This window comes from Sturnus vulgaris, chromosome 3, assembly GCF_052056855.1.
Source record: "Sturnus vulgaris isolate bStuVul1 chromosome 3, bStuVul1.hap1, whole genome shotgun sequence".
NCBI lineage: Eukaryota > Metazoa > Chordata > Aves > Passeriformes > Sturnidae > Sturnus > Sturnus vulgaris.
Window position 1 is genome coordinate 104,063,912 of NC_142245.1, and position 17,189 is coordinate 104,081,100.

The 17,189-nt window shown below is 39.0% G+C and overlaps 1 protein-coding gene across 3 annotated transcripts in view; it reads left to right on the forward strand.

Annotated features, from left to right (window-relative positions):
• VSNL1 (visinin like 1) overlaps positions 1-17,189 on the forward strand; it is an 85,549-nt gene that overhangs the window by 25,131 nt on the left and 43,229 nt on the right. For all 3 annotated transcript variants that reach the window (XM_088162442.1, XM_088162443.1, XM_088162444.1), the window contains exon 2: positions 14,789-14,955. In XM_088162442.1, coding sequence (XP_088018568.1) covers positions 14,794-14,955 — 162 coding nt within the window. In that variant the 5' untranslated portion in view covers positions 14,789-14,793. The remainder of the gene's footprint in view (positions 1-14,788; positions 14,956-17,189) is intronic.

Sequence of the window (17,189 nt, forward strand, 5' to 3'; positions counted from 1 at the left end):
TGCTAGAAAATGAAAATGTCTTTTTATGGTTACTTTTCTTTTTTTATCCAGCACCTTTGTAGTTCGGTTCCATAGACCTCAACTGTTCCTATGGACCATTCAGTGACACACAGCCCTAAGTTAGGAAAAAACCATCCTGCCCCTTAAGAATTAGAGTCATAAGTCATGCTTTCCAGGATTCATGGCCTACAATAATGTCTTTTTCTTGCTTGTTTTTCTAAAATAGTTTCCTCCACGTGTCCTTATCTATCAAAGGTGGACAGTGAATCAGAACAAAATTATATTTTCCTAGACAATTTAATGGAAGTGTAGGCTGATATTTTAGATTTGCAATTTTGAGACCTTAGGAAAGATTTCTGAGTCAGCTTGTCTGTGCTTAACAACCTCCATCAATTGCTTTATCCTGGTGGTTTCTAAACTGAAGGAATTCAGACAATAGTTTTCATGAATTTCATAACAATTTAAGTGTTTATATGGCTTTCATTTGTTTTCCTCCATATTTTTATCTGCCTTACCATTGCTTTTTTTTTCTGTTTTGTTGACTTTATTTCTACGGCCTGTCCCAAAGCTGTTTCTTTGTAGCAGCTTTCCAGGTACTTTGCTGAAGGAGTTCTGCAGGCACTGATATACCCAAATTAAAAATGTTGCTTACCTTTTTATGTCATCACCAAAAATATAACTCCCGAACTGTGTGTCCTAGGAAAACAAGCATTTTAGAAAGTGATCTGAAAAGTAGGCATCTATTTAAACTAAAAAAGCCCAAAACACAACAAACTTGTTGTCGTTTGCAGGATGAGGCACGGAAGTTGGATGGAGATGGATGATGTGGTATTACAAATGTGTGATGTGATGTGTGGTCTCTTCTGTCTTCTCTTTCTTCGGTATAGATTTTATTATTCTTGGCATGATAAATGCTACTGGAATTTAGACTGTATCTCTCTCTCTTTTTTTTTTTAATATATATATCTTTTATTATCTCACCAAAAAAAAGCATGTTTGCACACACATGGATTCAGCTGAGAAATTTATCAGTTTTATTAGCACAGTGACAGTAGCCAGTTTTTATAAAAATTTATTCCAGTAGAGCTCTCATTGAAAAGCAGTTGGAAGAAATTGTTCCAATTACTTTTAATGTATGAAATGAAAAAATTGTACTGTCCTTTAGCATGAGATGTTTTCTCTCTCTCTCTCCCTGTCTTCCTTTGACATCTTTTAACCATAGGCTGTGATTCATATTTGGGACCCATGGAATTTGTATGTTTTACCATGCTGTCTCACAGAACTATTGTATTGTATAAATTAAATCAAAACTAGAAGAAATAGCTAAAAGCTTTCAAATGCTTCATAGCTGAGATTCACTGTGCTGTATTTGTAATTAGTCTTTAGTTATGAAGGACATATACAAGGCTCAGGGGCTTGCCATTAAGGTCATGAAATAATAATGAGGTTCCTGTACTGGGGACATAGAGTCTCCTCTGAGACAGCCAGCATTCCGTTTGCTTTGTCCTTTTTGCTCATTTTGCAGTTTCTATCAATATTAATGTCAGAGCGCATTCTTTTTTCCTCTCAGTATATAACCTTGCTAGTAGCTCTGTTATCTGTAAAAATACTTACATTTTTCCAGGAAGAAACATTTTTGAGGCTCATCTATATTACCCATGAGTGATTTCAAAGTGTTACTAACATGTGTTAATTAATGAGGAAACACCAAGTAATAGTTATATGCATTACTGCTTTTTGATGCTGGACTTGCCAGTGTAATAAAGTCATCTAAAGAACTCATGTTGTCAGTCTGCATTAAAGCCATATTAAAATTTGAATCAATTTTGTGCTTTATGACAGAAATTGGATTGGCAGCTCTGGAAAGGGAATCTCCTAGAGGAGGAAGCACAGTTGTCAGTGAATACTTCTAAATTCAGTCCTGGTGGGACCAGTTCAGTTTCACACATTCCCATCTTTGACCTTTTTGTTCCAATATCCATTAAGGATAATAGTCAAGGTTGAAAAACGTGATCAGCTGTGATTTGGACCTCTTGTGCGTTTTTCTATGAAATAGCAGAGGGTAGTGCTGTGTTAATGGTTGGACTCGATGTCCCTAAAGATCTTTTCCAACCTGAATGATTCCGTGGTTCTGTGGTTGGCTCTATGCACAGGCACAAAGAGCAGGTGAGTTGGCAGCTCTACTTTGGGCATTGCTGGCACAGCAGCTGCCTGCCCATGCCCTCTTTGCAGGTTGGGTGTGTGCTTGCTGGAGTGGGCAGGGAGGCTCACAGCTGGATGTCTAACACAGCATTGCAGTGTCACTGTGTTAAGTGACATCAGAAACACCTTATTTCCCTCCCAGCTTTCAGATGCAGTCTGCACAGCATAAGTGGTGGTTAAGGGAAGACAAGCATTTTTCAGAGACTCCAGAGGAAGAGCCTTTAGCTATAAGCTTGATGAATCCATTTCAGTGAGCAAGATTTCTCTGCAATGACTTTTCTCTGTTATAGAGGCAGGGCACTGCAGCATTTATCTGCTAAGTTCAAGCTGGTGGTGGGAGTCAGTCTCTTTGCTCAGGTAACAAGTAACAGGGTGAGAGGAAATGGCCTCAAGTTGCATTAGGAGAAGTTTAGATTGGATATGAAGAAAAATTTCTTCACTCAGAGTTGGTCAGACATTGGAATAGGCTGCCCAGGGAAGTAGTGGTGTCACCATTCCTGTAAGTGTTCTAGAGGCACACATATGTGTCACCTGGGGATATGGTTTAGTGGTGAACACAGTGTCACTGGGGTAACAGTTGGAATTGATCTTAGAAGTTTTTTTCCAAGCTAAAGATTCTAGGATTCTAAGTTAGCTGTCTTATGTCTGGAGGGCAAGATCTCATTTGGCTGATCCATCTGCTTAAGCAGAGGTGTCTAGTGCCACCTGAAAGGACCTCAGGTGTCTGAGACATCCCCACAGGACACCCCGTGTCTCAGCAGCTGAGTTGACTGGAGTGGCTTAAGTCACACAAGTGAGTACTTGTAAGGGCATCTCACCCTTGTTACCAGCCTACCAGCTTAGAGCCAGATTGAAGGAACTATTTCAAATGTTATTTCAAATGAACCATCCAACCACTCTAAGTAAAATTTTTACATTTATTCCAAACCATAATATCAGAAATTATGAAAAACCCTTGCATTTGATAGTAGTGCAAAGAAAGAATTTTTATTTGGAAGTTCTACCTTAGGGAAAGCATTTTCAGGTTTTCTTCTGACTTTCTGTCATAGTCAAGGATACTTCTGATCAAATTTTAGGTACCTTTTTCCTGTCCAAGCTGTGTACGTGATTCATCTGTTCACTCATTTGTATGAGTAACATTTTTGATCAACCCTCAGTGTCCAACTCAAAGGTGTAAAGCCATTGATTTCATTCTGCAGAATTATGATTCATGTTCTCAGTAATATATTTCCTCTGCATTTAATCAGGGTCCATCTGAAGCAGTCACAAGGGATAGTTCTGACGATTCATTTATAATGAATTTGGGGAGAGCATTGTGCCAGTGGATCACTAGCCACAATGATACAAACACTTTATTTTGACTTTGAAAGGTTTTTAGTAAAATAAAAAGCTGTAATCTGCTTTCCTGCTAATAACTCCTGTTAACATCGGCTGTAACACAGCCATGTGGTTTTTAGTAATGTAGTGTTTAGCCCATAGGTCAAAATGATCTGTTGAAATCAGCTCAGGCACAGCAGTCATGAGTGCTCAAAAGCCAGCTAACACCAGGGTCTGGGGTGCTCCTTTTCATGCAGAAATTGAATGGAAATGAAGGTTTGAAGAATGTCTGTATGTGTTAGCTTATATTTATTTCAGTTAACACAACACTATTTATAGAGCATATACTGATATCACTGCTCAGAGTTTTACTCCATCCTTGCGTCCCAGTTGTCATCACAGGACACAGGAGCATGAGCTAGATGAAAAAGAGACCCTCTCACTGCTGTGTAAGTTGGGAACAGAGAGAAATCAGTCTGAGCACTGCTCTTGGCTGCTGTTATTCCCAGCATACTGGAGGAGGGCCACACAGTGCTCACCATACCTGCTTCTCCCTGACAATCCAGAGCAGTGATCCAGGGCCTTGCACCACTGGACATGGCTATTAAAGGGACTCTGTTGGGTAAAGAGGGAGCTGGATATTAGAAATGAGTCGGAGAAATTAATATAGTGTTTAGATGGTCAGAGTGAAATTTGTTACGAAAGAATATTGTATTTAATAATAAAGAAAAGATTTTTCTTAGAGGCCAGGACTTGGTTAAGAACTATATTGAGGAAAAAGCAGGAAATGACAAGGGCATAATGAAGCAATCCTGAACAATTTGATCTCTGTAGTTCAGCTATTTAAAACTATTTTGGTTTGTGGGGGCCTGGAAAAGAGCAGAAGAGAGTTTTCCCACTGCTATGATGGAAGTAAATAGCATTGTGGGAAAGATTGCATTTGGTACACCAGCACGTTGCACTTGTAATGGCATTAATCACACCTGAATAATTGTTGTGATCAATCAACTTTGGCAAATGTATGTTTTTCCTAGTGAGATCAGGAGCAGCATTAGTTTATCCACTGTCAATGAGCAAGGTGGGATTTTTCTTGCGTCACTTAAAGCAATTAGAAATCCAGTTTGAGATCTAAGAAAGTTTACAGGGCTGCCTCTACAAGTGGCAGAAAAAATGAAATGCTTGCTGATTCATTCCATCTTAAACTACACATGCATATATTCATCCTGCCTCTTTCAGATGTCTCTCTCTGCACAGGGTGAATCATTGGCTCTCTCCATTGACTGCCGAGGGACCAAAGACGACTGACTCTTTAAACAGCCAAGATTTGATTAATCCACCTTTGCAGAAGGCAGGGCAGTTATTGTTTAAGAGCTGTGATGAGGAATATGGATATAAGTGAAGACTGAAGCATGTACTATCGAGTAAAGGCAATGACATGAGTCAGAGTCCCTTATGGATTCAAACTCAAATTAAAATGAGGCTGGAAGGTGAACAGTAAAAGTACTTCTTGGTAAGGCTATCAACTTAGGGAATTTGGCTTTGCACCAAATTCCAAATTCTATCCAACAGAAGAGTAAAATAACATTTCAAACCAACAATGAAACAAACTGATAGCAAATAAGACATCCTGTAATTGGAGAGAGAGCATGTTACTTTTTATAGCATTATATTACTTTTTTATAGCATTATGAGAGAATAAATGAATATTTATTTACAAACAAATGAAAACTAAGAAAAAAATTGTGCATATATGTAAATGAAGTCAAGGTAGTGGCTAAAGCCTAAAAAATCTTATCTGTAAGCATGAACCTTCAATAATCTTTATCTCAAAGAAAAACAGCATTTTAATTGATTCTAAAATTGACATTAGTCTCTACAAATTGACAAAAAAATCTGTATCTCAGGCAGAGGAAATGTTGATGCAGTTTGACATAACAAAACTAAATATTTGCTTACAGTCTACACAAATATAGACTGGTTACAGAACACTGGAATATACTCAGGGAAGCTATAATGTTCAGGCATGTCCTGTCAATCTTCCGCAAAAAAGAGATGTTTACAGCAACTATCCCAGAAAAGGTGCAGTGCTGAATATTGGATAGATCTCTGACATATCTAAAATTGTATAAACCTCTCTTGAAATGCAAGGCTCAGAAAGTGACCTTTCTGTAATGCTGCTGTGTAATTTGTTCCAGTAGCCACTTTGAAGTAATAATGTCCAGGAGGTTACAGATTTCTCATCTCATGAGGGAAAGACTATCAGAAATATTTTAGAATAAAATCTCAGAAGGAGCAATCAAAAACTCTTGCATTTCATATACGGTACAAAGCAAATTTTTCACAGCAATCAAGTCTCTTGATGTTGGAGAATTATGGATAATTAGGTGATTGCAATGGTGTTCATCATATAAATTTAATTAGAGAAAGGTAAATGTTCTGCAGACATTTTAAGATTATTATTTAAAGGGACAAAATTTACTGGACAACAGTCCAGTGAAGAAAATACTCATTCCATTGCTGAAAAATCAGTCTTCCTCCTCAAATCACACCTCCCTGTTACTTACTGATCACAACTGTCTATAGACACTGGACCAATAGCAAAATGAAACTATGGCAACAGATTTACTCACGTATGTGTCTGACACTCAGCATGAACCAGCTGATTGTTCTCACCACAAATTAATCACTAAATTCAGTAGAACATATAAATCACTAAATTTTATTGAAATATTGGAAAAGAAGTGGACTTAGAAGAAAATACACCAAAAACAAACAAGTTTGAGTTATGACATATCAAAGCCAAATAACAGAGGTAAGGGGGAAGCAAAAATTTTCTTAAGAACAACTGAGCATTCAGAGCCTAAGCTTTCTCCAGAAATGTGGACATTCCTCCATGTGGTCTAATAGAGCCTGAGAGAAAGAACAAGCAAAATAAGGATTTTGTCCCTGTCTTTCCAAGTCTAAAACTAAGTGGTAGAGCCTGGAAACTTTTCTGAGCACTTGTGTCTTGTTGAACAACTCAAGTTACACTTTGCCCATTCGTAAAGGAGGAAAGCCAACTATGGCTTTTTGTAAGCAATCCAGTCCAAATGAGAAGAGAGGACAGAAATGAGACCCTGCCATGTGGTTCAGACCATGTGTCTGCAGGTTTGTTTCTACCCAAGCTCCTGGCATCAGCATCAGGCTTTGAATAGTGCCCTGCTGTGACTCACAGGGCTGCATCAACAGTGGAGCTACCTGTGGGTCTGTAATTGCCCTTGATTTTCATGTTGAAAATGTACAGAACACCCTTTTGCTTATTCCAGAATTAACAGAAAACAAATACATACTTTTAATGAATAAGTTCAATGTTAGCTTTCTAGTCACCTAGAGAGAAAACCCTACATATCAGTCATTATTATGTTAGAGCATCCCCCTGCACAGATTTTACCCTTTCAAATGCTTTTTTTATTGCTTGAATCTAATTGAATATCCATCTCATTTCAAATAAAATTTAAAAATATCTCTCTCTTCTTTTGTTTAAACCTCTTTTCTGCATTTATTATTCAATTTTATTGGATAATTTCATTCCTTAATGCCATTACTCTCTATTTTCCCCCATTTCTTTTACAGAGAGAGATTACAGGCCTGAATCTGATATTTGGTAAAGCCAGTAAAGTAATCTGAAATCACTGGATTTATTCCAGTTTTTGCTGTAGTGCCACATAAATCAGAACCTAGCCTATTTTTTCATCCATAGTTTGAGGTTTATGTTATCAGCAGTAAATCATGACTGTTTCTAATTTCAGCATGGTGTTACACAAACACAGAATCACAGAATGGGTCAGGTTGGAAGGACTGCAGTAGGTCATCTGGTCCTGCTCAAGCTGGGTCATCCCAGAACACATGGCACAGGATTGTGTCCAGATGGTTCTTGAATATCTCCAGTGAGGGAGACTCCACAACCCCTGGGCAATCTGTTCCAGTGCTTGGTCACCTGCACAATGAAGAAGTTTTTCCTTATGCACATATACATATTAATTCTTATTTTTTGGTCATGGCAGGTTAAAAACTTAAAATAGAGCCCTAAATTTTGTATGAAGGAGGAAGCTGTTAGTTCAGGGTCAGTTTTGTTTCTGGGTAAAGGGAGCGACATGGTCTTGAGGTTAGTATGGGCAATATAACAATATGAAAGTATATATGTCTACCTATACCTGATAATCAATTTTCTGCAACAAAAACAACTAAAAGGATGTCTCCAGTTCTTGAGTTTTAGAACTGTAGAGGTTGGCAGGGACCTCTGAAGACTGTGTAGTGCTCAGCCCCACTTAGTAGGGTTTGGTGTCACTATTTTGGGCACCTTCTGCCCCTGGTACCTCTGCCAGTGTCTGGCAGGCTGATCCTTGCTTGCCTTTTCTGTCCTGACAGCAAACATCTGGAGGAGGATTGCTTTCATCTTCCACTCCTACAGGTTCCTGCAGCCCTTCTTTCTTGTGGGCAAAGTGCAAGTGTGGAGCTGTTCTGTGTTTGGATCCAGAGGTTCTGAGAAAGGAGTAGGAGGATGGGACTGAGCTGAGCGAGGCAGTTCTTGACCTGTGGGAGTTTGGAGAGCTGCAGATGCCATGACATCATGAAGTAAAGGCCACTGAGGAGGATTGGCTTACAGGAGAGACAGTGAAGGGAGAAAGTCCCTTCTAAGCTGACTGATCCCATTTTCAGAAGGTTTAATCACTGTGCAGGACTTACATCGTGTTAGAATCTTAAGAGTTGGTATCATGCCACAGTTCCAGAACCTCCTCTAAAATATCTTCATCTTATGCATGTGTCGGGAGAAAAAAGGGCTTTCCTGAGTGATTCTCCTATGCATGGTATAGGACAGGACTCTGTTACATGTAAGCTGACTTAGAAATTGTGTTAACAACTGATGTGAAGAGGTACTTCTGTAATTGATTGGGGAGAATGTAATTGTATGACAATTTGGGATGGAAGGGAACATCTAGTTCTAGCCTCCCTACCATGGGCAAGGAACCTTTCCTAGAAGAGGTTGCCTATAGCCCCGTCCAACCTGGCTTTGAACACTTTCAGGGATGGGACATCCACATCTTCTCTGAACAGCCTGTTCCAGTGCCTCACTAACCTAACTGTAAAATGTCTTCCTCATACCCTGGGTAAATCTACTTTCTTTCAGCTGAAAACCAGTGTCCCTTGCCATGTCATTCCAGCCCCTAGTAAAGAGTCTCCCTCCATGGGGATGCCAAAATTCCTCTTATTTTCCAAACATATAGTTCCTCAGATACTTATATCCATGGGGCTTTGGGTATGAGGCAGTTGTTTGTTTTGTGTGTGAAAGACAGACTTTAGCTCCAAATTTCTTCTTCTGTGAAATAATAAATGTATTTGAAGAAATGAGGCATCTATATGGCTTGACAGCCTTTCTATCTATCCTTCATGCTGGCATTAGTAGAGAAAAGGCAGTATCTGACACAGCCTGAAGAGAAAGGAGCAATGCTAGGAGTTGTCAGGAGTTTCAGTTATCAGCACAAGGAAATTTGATAAAGAGTCTGCTTAAAAATCATATTAAAATTATTCTGCTATTGTAGATTATAGGCATAGATCTCTGCTTTCCCCAGCATTAATTGTTTAGGGTTTTGTTACCCCTGTATGTGTGTGTATGTTGGAGTCTATACACTGATGTGCCTTTTATAGATTTGCATTATGTCAAAGACTGCGGAGACGCCCACCACTCTTGCTTGCTCAATGCCTGATTGCACATGTTGTCCCCAGGAGTCAGCATGTTCCTGTGGGAGCCTGTGGGTTGGGAGTGGGCAGAGGGGTGGGGATGAACCACATTTTTCCTTCCAGCCTAATGAGTGCCTGCCAGCACAGCTGAGTTGGCAAAGTGAGTGTTGTCATTTGCTTCTGGCATAGTCCACACGACTCATTCCCACTTTCCAAGGCCAGGGGAGAGCAAGAAAAACATGCACCATACAAGGGAATTCATTTAATGCATAGACCTCACGAGGCTGCAGAGGTATTGGTTGACTACCAGGTACCTCAGCAGAATTACTGGGAAAGTGGGCATGTGAACATGGGCAGGTGTCAAAGCAGACAGAGTACATGGGAATAAGTTGGGGTAGCCTAAATCACTTTAGTGCTTTTACCCAGGGTTATGAGGTGAATCTTTCTGCACTCCTGGAATCAGTGAGGGGAAGGAGGTGCCTTGAGTCACCAGTACCTCTTCTCCAAAGGTTGTCTTGGAGGAACACTTTTTTCTCTCAGCTACCCATGTGGGAATTTAGTGAAATTAGGCAGCTACCGTGGATATCAAAAATAGGTGGTGTGACTGCCCTATTTCTGTGTGGAACATATTTCCCTGTGTTTCATAGAAAGACAGAATCACCAAGATTGGAGTGGGCTTCCAAAGATGCTCAAGTCCAAGCCCCTGCTCAGGCATGGTCAGCTGTAGACGATTGCTCAGAGTTGTGTCCAGTTGGGTTTTAAATATCTTCAAGGACAGAGACTCCACCACCTTTCTGGGTAACATGTTTCAATGTTGGATCGTCTGCTCAATAAAGAAGTGTTCTCTCACATCAAGACAGAATTTCCTAAATTTGAATTTGTGCCCATTGCCTCTTGTTTCTCTGGGCACGTCTGAGAGGAGGCTGGCTCTGCTGTCTTTGTTCCCTTCATTGGGTATTTAGACCCACACTGACATGACTCCCTGAACCTTCTCTCCTGCAGGCACAACAGCCCCAGCCCTCTCAGACTTCCTTTGTATAACCAGTGCTCATCACCTTGTTAGCCCTTTGCTGGACTTGTGTCTGCCTGCTATAGGGAACCCAGCACTGGATGCAGTGACCTGGGGAATGGTGAGAGGTGTCTCACCAGTGCTGAGCAGAGGGGAAGAATCACCTCCCTAAGACTGCTGACAACACTTTTCCTAATGCAGCTTGGAGAGAGAATGGGTTTATGTAACTATGTGTAAGGAAAATAAGCAAAACAGCGCAGAGCTGGGTTATAGAGACATTGTTGAACATTGTTGATGCTCTCTTCTCAGTGGAGTTTGGGTCCATTTTCAGCACAAATAGGAGATCTTTGGCAGCACTCTGCTCTTCCTAGGAACAGCCAGAGTTCCATTTGTTTACTCTTGGTCCCTTTGAACACTGAGCACATGCCAGGGAGGCTGAAGGGGAATGAGAGGAGGGGAAAGAAGATTGGGAATGGAGCTGTGTAAGCAGCAGTCTGGGGGGTCTTTTGAATCATTAAACAGTAAATAAGATTCCATGAGTCATGTTTTGCTATTCAAATTAAACTTTTTATTTCTTAGGTGTTTAATTTAAATTTTGTTTTGTGAAACTGTGCTCACACCGACAGTTTACTACTGACAAGCCAAATGGGAGAGGCAGAACTGATAAACCTGTGCAGGACTTACTGTGGCATCTTCTAGGGAAAAAACCTTGCCTTTGGCCAGGAGGTTTGGATGATGATGGAGTGGAGAGCTTTTGTTCTTACAGCTGGAGGAGCTGTCTGGCTTGGGCCTCCTGAGGTGCAGCATGGCTAAGAGCAGGCAGATCCATCCTCATATTGCCCCTGCCTGCTGCTGGCACAGCCTGGACTGCTTTAGGTTGGGGATTGACTGTTTAATAAAATTCCATCTTTTAAATCTGACTTTCCAATGGACCTGTAAAAGCAGCAATTAAGATGTTACTTAATGAAATACTGGAGTAGCCTACTAAGTATTTCTGAATAGCAATTTTCTCTGGATGGCTGATGGCCTTTTCAAGTGTTTCAGAAAAGTGATAACGTTTTTAAACTCGACCTTTATTGCTCTTGCTACTTGTTGCACAACAGTAGAGTTTTAGTGTTTTTCTTGATCTCTAATTTGAACTGTGTTGCCCTTGCTAGTGTTAATGAGAATCTCCTGCCAGAGTAATTTCACTGGGAACAGAGTTGGCATTGTATCAACGCTATGTGGCACACAGGTACCTGGCTCCCTGTTTATCCTGAATCTCTGAATCTCTCCCTCACATGGAGACTTTCTTTTTTTTTTCCTTTCATGATTATTTGCCAGAAAACAGAACCAAGTATGAGTAGCAGTGCTTGGATTGTCACATTTCATGGTTGGAAATATGGCACTTAAAAGAAAATTTATAGTTGAAAAGGATAAAATGTACGAAAAAAAAGAATGCTTGCAGAGTGAGCTTTCCTCCTCTTGAAATCTTAGTGATTGTGCAGTTGTTCTCTTCTGTCTTTTGTTAAGGCATATTTGTAGATATTCACAAGGAAAAAGCATGTTTGGGAAACTGTGACTGTAAGTTAATTAAAAATAGTTTTCATTTTAGAAAACTAAATGTGTTGGCAGTAGCATACTCATTGCTAATGGGTGATTGTACTTTTTCAATAATAATAAGAGATTCAGTGAAGCTCTAGAAGATGTTAGGGTATGATTAACTATATAATCTATGTATTTGAGTTTTATTCCCAAATAAGATGGATCACCCAGAGACAGAAGTCTGAGTTTATATTTGATAATTATATAAGACTCTTGAGCTTTCTTGCAGATTGTAATTCAGTTCTGTAAGAAAAGAGCTTTAAAACATGAAGAAAGAATGAGTGCTTCTAATTCCAGGAAAGCATTGTGACCAGCTTGGTCAGTTTGCTCACTCTCTCCCAAACAGAGCCCAGCAGATGATGCACCGTGCTGTGCTGGAGGAGCAAATAAGGGTACAGAACCAGCAGTCACAAATTATACCTTTCTCAAATACTGGTTTGGTTCTGTGGAAAAAAACGTTTCTGAGAGTGTTTATCAAATATCAGCTGTGGTTTCCCTTACTAGAAGATATTCTGTGGTGAGGTACATCAGAAATGGCTGAAAGGTGTTTGGCACTTTCTGGACAGCCCTTGGCAGACAAGCAGCTGCCCAAAATTAGGGACCTAGATCACAGAGGCAAAAAGCTGGTGACTTGTTTCTCATACTCTGATGACAGGTTATGTGTGGATATGTGTGTCTTTATTCATGTGTTCTTACACACATGCAGACCCACTCTGTGCTCTGTAGATGTTCTACCATGGATTGTGCTCACATCACTGAAAACAGCAGAGGTGACTTTGGCAGTGTGGCTGAGATTCACAGTTCTGTTCCACCTCTCTGTAGTGCCAGGTCCAAGGGCTGTAAAGCTGACATGGATAAAAATTAAAAAGCTGCTATAAAAGAAAAGTGGTCAGTCAAAATCACCTCATTTTTGCCCATTGAGGACGCTTTTTTTCATCCATAAATATTGTTGAGTTAAGTACTTATGGGGATATGAATCCAGGCGAAGAGTCAAGCAAAAGCACAACTAAATTAAGAGAGGAAAAAAATGCTTTTTGAGTCTACCTAGGATAGTTACTATAACTACTGAGTATCTTTAGGGGTTTTCTGGGTCCTAAGAAAAACACTTTATGACTGCAAAAGGTAACAGAGTGCAAATAAAATAGAGAAAGAAGAAGCAAACATGCCCTATAAAGAATAAAGCAAATTTTAAAAGTCACTGTTTCTTGTAAAAGCTGTCTGAGTTGGAGCTAGAGAAATAACTATGTTGGTTATTCCATCCGAGTCTCCTTGGAATTTAGATTCAGAATATGCCAGACTGGGTCAATGTCATACATGAGAAGATGGGGACTTCAGAGATAAGGCTGGGGCAGTTGCTCTAAATACTGTAAATTGCAAACCCATTATTTAGTCAAAATAGCTGATTTCTGGGCATCTGCTTGTACAGTTTAACCTGTGGCAACTAAATGGAAGATTGAACTCTCACATATTTGTGCTGAGTTTACCAAAATGCGTGAACGGGAGCTTGGCAGAGCCTCAAAGTAAATTTGGAGCAGGAAGTAAGTTTGGAGCAGGAAGTAAGTTTGGAGCAGGGAGGACCATGGCCAAAAGGGAGAGGGGCCATGAGGTCCAGAGGAACAGACCTGGTGCTGCTGGCACTGTGGCACCAGGGATATGTTGACCACACACAGAGACCAGGAGGAATTATTAACTTTGCACCTGCTCAAGGAACATTCCCATAAAGTAAGTTATATAAATACATTGATTTGTTGGAACAGAACAACGTATGTCCTTCGGAGGAGAAAGAAACTTCTGCTTTGGAATAGGGGAAGATGCCAAAAGCAATAGATTAAAATCAGGAATGGATGGTGATATGGACTAGAAATCAATGCATTCAGTGTGGTGCAGTCATTAGACACAGATGCTATACTGGAGATAAAAATGGAAATGCAAAGCTGGGCTCTGGAAAGAAATTATTCATCATTTTGCAGTTCTCTACAGGACAAGTTAAGTGCTGTCTGTCATCTGATTAAAAAGTAGCTGAAAGACATCTGTCATGAAGAAAACTGTAACAAAATGGGAAAAAGTTAGAGATTAAGTTTTCTCTGAAGTCCTCACAAAGGACATCTTTGGTCAAATTTCAAATAACCTGAAAGTATCTCAAAGGGCCAATATGAGTAGTACTGAAATTACTGTATTTATCTATACACACACGCAAATTTTGTATTTCTTTTTTATGTTTAATATTTTAAATGTATACAAAATGTATATAACAAATGCAGTGAATGTCTTCAGAGCTAATGGTGATGAAATGTAAATGGTGATGAAATATAAACCATCTAATGTTTATTAATAATGCATTAATATATAAATATACATCTGTTTATACATATGTGTAAGCATACATGTATATGTAAAAATGTGTAAGAATTTAATTTATTCTTCCAGTTTGGTTTCATCATTTTTTGAGACCAAATTTGTGGACTCTCGCATTGCTTCCTCCGAGTGGAATATCTAGTGCTGTATGTTACAAGCCTGTCTGTCCACAGCCTTGGACATGTGAGGAGTAGCTGCTAATGTAGCTGTCATATCAGAAGATAGTTTCAAGACAAAGATAAAAAATAATTCTCTGGACATCCCTGAATCTGTGAATTTTTTTGTTGCATTCAAAGAAAAAAAATAAATAATCTTTTTCAATCTTACTGTAAAGAAAAGCTGTAAATTGCCTAATTTTAAGGCAGATGACTAGTCTGTCTACAGGCCTTAAGATTCCTAAATGAAAGAAAAATGTTGCCTTTTTCACTATTTTCAGCCTCCAATAATCAAGCATGGCTTAGGTTCACATTCACTAGCAAATCTGTGAAATTGCATTTGACTGAAAGCAGCAGCGAATACAAAACAATTGTCCACGTTTTGTGGCTAATTCCAGTTTAAAATGTTCACGTTTGGCTAATTATATTCATTTTTTTTCTTCCTAAGGCAAAATGGGGAAACAAAATAGTAAGCTGGCCCCTGAGGTGATGGAGGATCTGGTGAAGAGCACGGAGTTCAATGAACACGAGCTAAAACAGTGGTACAAAGGATTTCTAAAGGACTGTCCAAGTGGTAGACTGAACCTTGAGGAGTTTCAGCAGCTCTACGTGAAAGTAAGTTATTTACTAAGTTATTTGTTAACTTAAAAGTAAGTTATTTGACTGTAGGAGTTATGAAGTAATGTAAAGCAAACATATGGTGCAGTGCTGCTGGTCATTCTGACTGAGGAATAACTTTGCTTGGAGAAGCAATGGTGAAGATGAGGCAATGAGTGGGACGTGTTACCCTCATCACACCAGTGATTCATATAACTACAGTGACCAGAACCAAAAGTTTAGAAAAAAAGGTGTGATTTATTCACAAGCAATATAATACATTCTCTGTGCTCTGAAATTCATGGATGTCATTCACTTTCAAAGGATGGCCGTGGTCCTGTTCAATATAAACCATGTGATTGCTGGACATGCTTACATAAAGGTGGTGAAGTTTCATGACAGTACGACCTGCAGATAAAGTATGCACTGTGCACAAAGGAATTCCTCCATAAATTTTAGATATTTCCTTTAATTTTCCCCTGCTGTCACTTTTTTCTCATTTTATTGAGAAGAGAAAAAAGGCTGATCTGTTTATTTTCTTCTTATTTTTCATTATTTTGCCATGTTCAATGCAGTCTTTCCCTTACAATGTATTTATTCTGTAGCAAGAAGAATATGGGGGTAGCATAAAAAGTGTATTCATGTTACAAAGATAATTATATTTTAATTCAGAATTGAGTGTCGGCCTAAAGGTCAGAGACTTCAAAGTAACGTTAATTAGGAGAAATATTGAATGGCAGTGATGAACTGTAGGATCAGAACAGCTTGTAAATACAATGTGAGGCTGAATAAAAATAAAGCAGCCTTTCAAATGTATTTAATATTGAGAACACTGGCATTTTTTGCAGACAAGTGAGACTGTTGTTTCCCTCAAATGCATGCTACAGTTCTTTCCTAAATTTCTTCAGCACTGAACCAGATCACTGCAAAGTATTACCTAGACCCTTTTTGTTTCTAATGAATGGTTCTAACAAAAAACTTCTAATTCAACTTACACAAATAAGCTTCTGTCTTCATATTTTAATATTTATGGCTGACGATGTTGCCTCACAATCCTTTTCTTAAGAAACAAATGAATTTCTAATGAATTATATTTTCAGATGAAATAATTTGTACAGCCTCAGGTATTGTGCTTGTTATTGACTGGTGATTTATAAGTTCCATATTAAACAGTACTTGCTGCACACCCAGCAAGAGCAGACATTCAGTCATTTCTGATACATGTTTCTGGCAAAAGTAAGCAGTCTTTACAAAATTCTTAATAAAATATGTCAACTCTCAGAAGTCATTGTTTCTTTTTTGAAAATCAGAGTAAAGGTTTTGTTTTGTTTTTGTTTTTTTTTTGTTTGTTTGTTTTGATGGTTTTTTCTTTCTTTTTGGTTGGTTGGTTGGCTTTGGTTTTTGTTGTTGTTGGGGGTTTGTGGTTGTTTTTTCTATTTTGGTAGGTTTTTTTGGTTTTTGGTGGGGTGGTTTTTTTCGTTTTGTTTTGTTTTTATGATTTTGTATATGTGAGAAAAAACATCTCACATGAAAATAGCTCAGAACCCCTAGGACTTCCTTCCTTCAAACAGATGTTTGAAGTGTTCACAGATATTTCACAAGATACTTTACTCATGAAGACACATCAGAGAATAAATTCAATATCATGTTTGCAGAGATGGCAGTGCAAAAAAAAACCCATGAAGAGCACAAGCAGTATTTTGCTCCTGAAATTTGAAGACAGCTTTGTAATCTTACTAAGCTGCAATATCCAGCTTTTAGTTTTATGGCCTCACGTATCTTTAGACACGGACATCAAATATGATTCTCTCCCTTGCTTTGGTAGTTGTGAGGTTTGATTCTGTAATGGAAATGCCATATATTTAGTCCAGTTTCTTTTCATCCTATATTTAATGTCTACACAGGGCAAAATACTAATTTTGTGAGGAGAAATATGATTACTTGTAGTAAATCCAGAGCTTTACTTCTCTCTGTGTCACAGAAATGTTTGTAAAATAATGTCTCTGAGGAGCTCATAGTCTGAGTGTTGGCCATGGTGGAAACTTCTCCTGTATAGGACATTCTGTCTACCCCAGCTTCTGGCTGCAGATAAATCCCCAGATGTGAAATTTGATCTTTCCAGGAGGAGCCACCAGCAGGAGACCCCAATCATTATGATTACATTTACAGCTTCTCAGTTCACTTAAAGTGTATTCAGGGTGAAAATGCATGAAGTGTCTATTGATTCGTAATTCCTCTGCATAAATTTATAG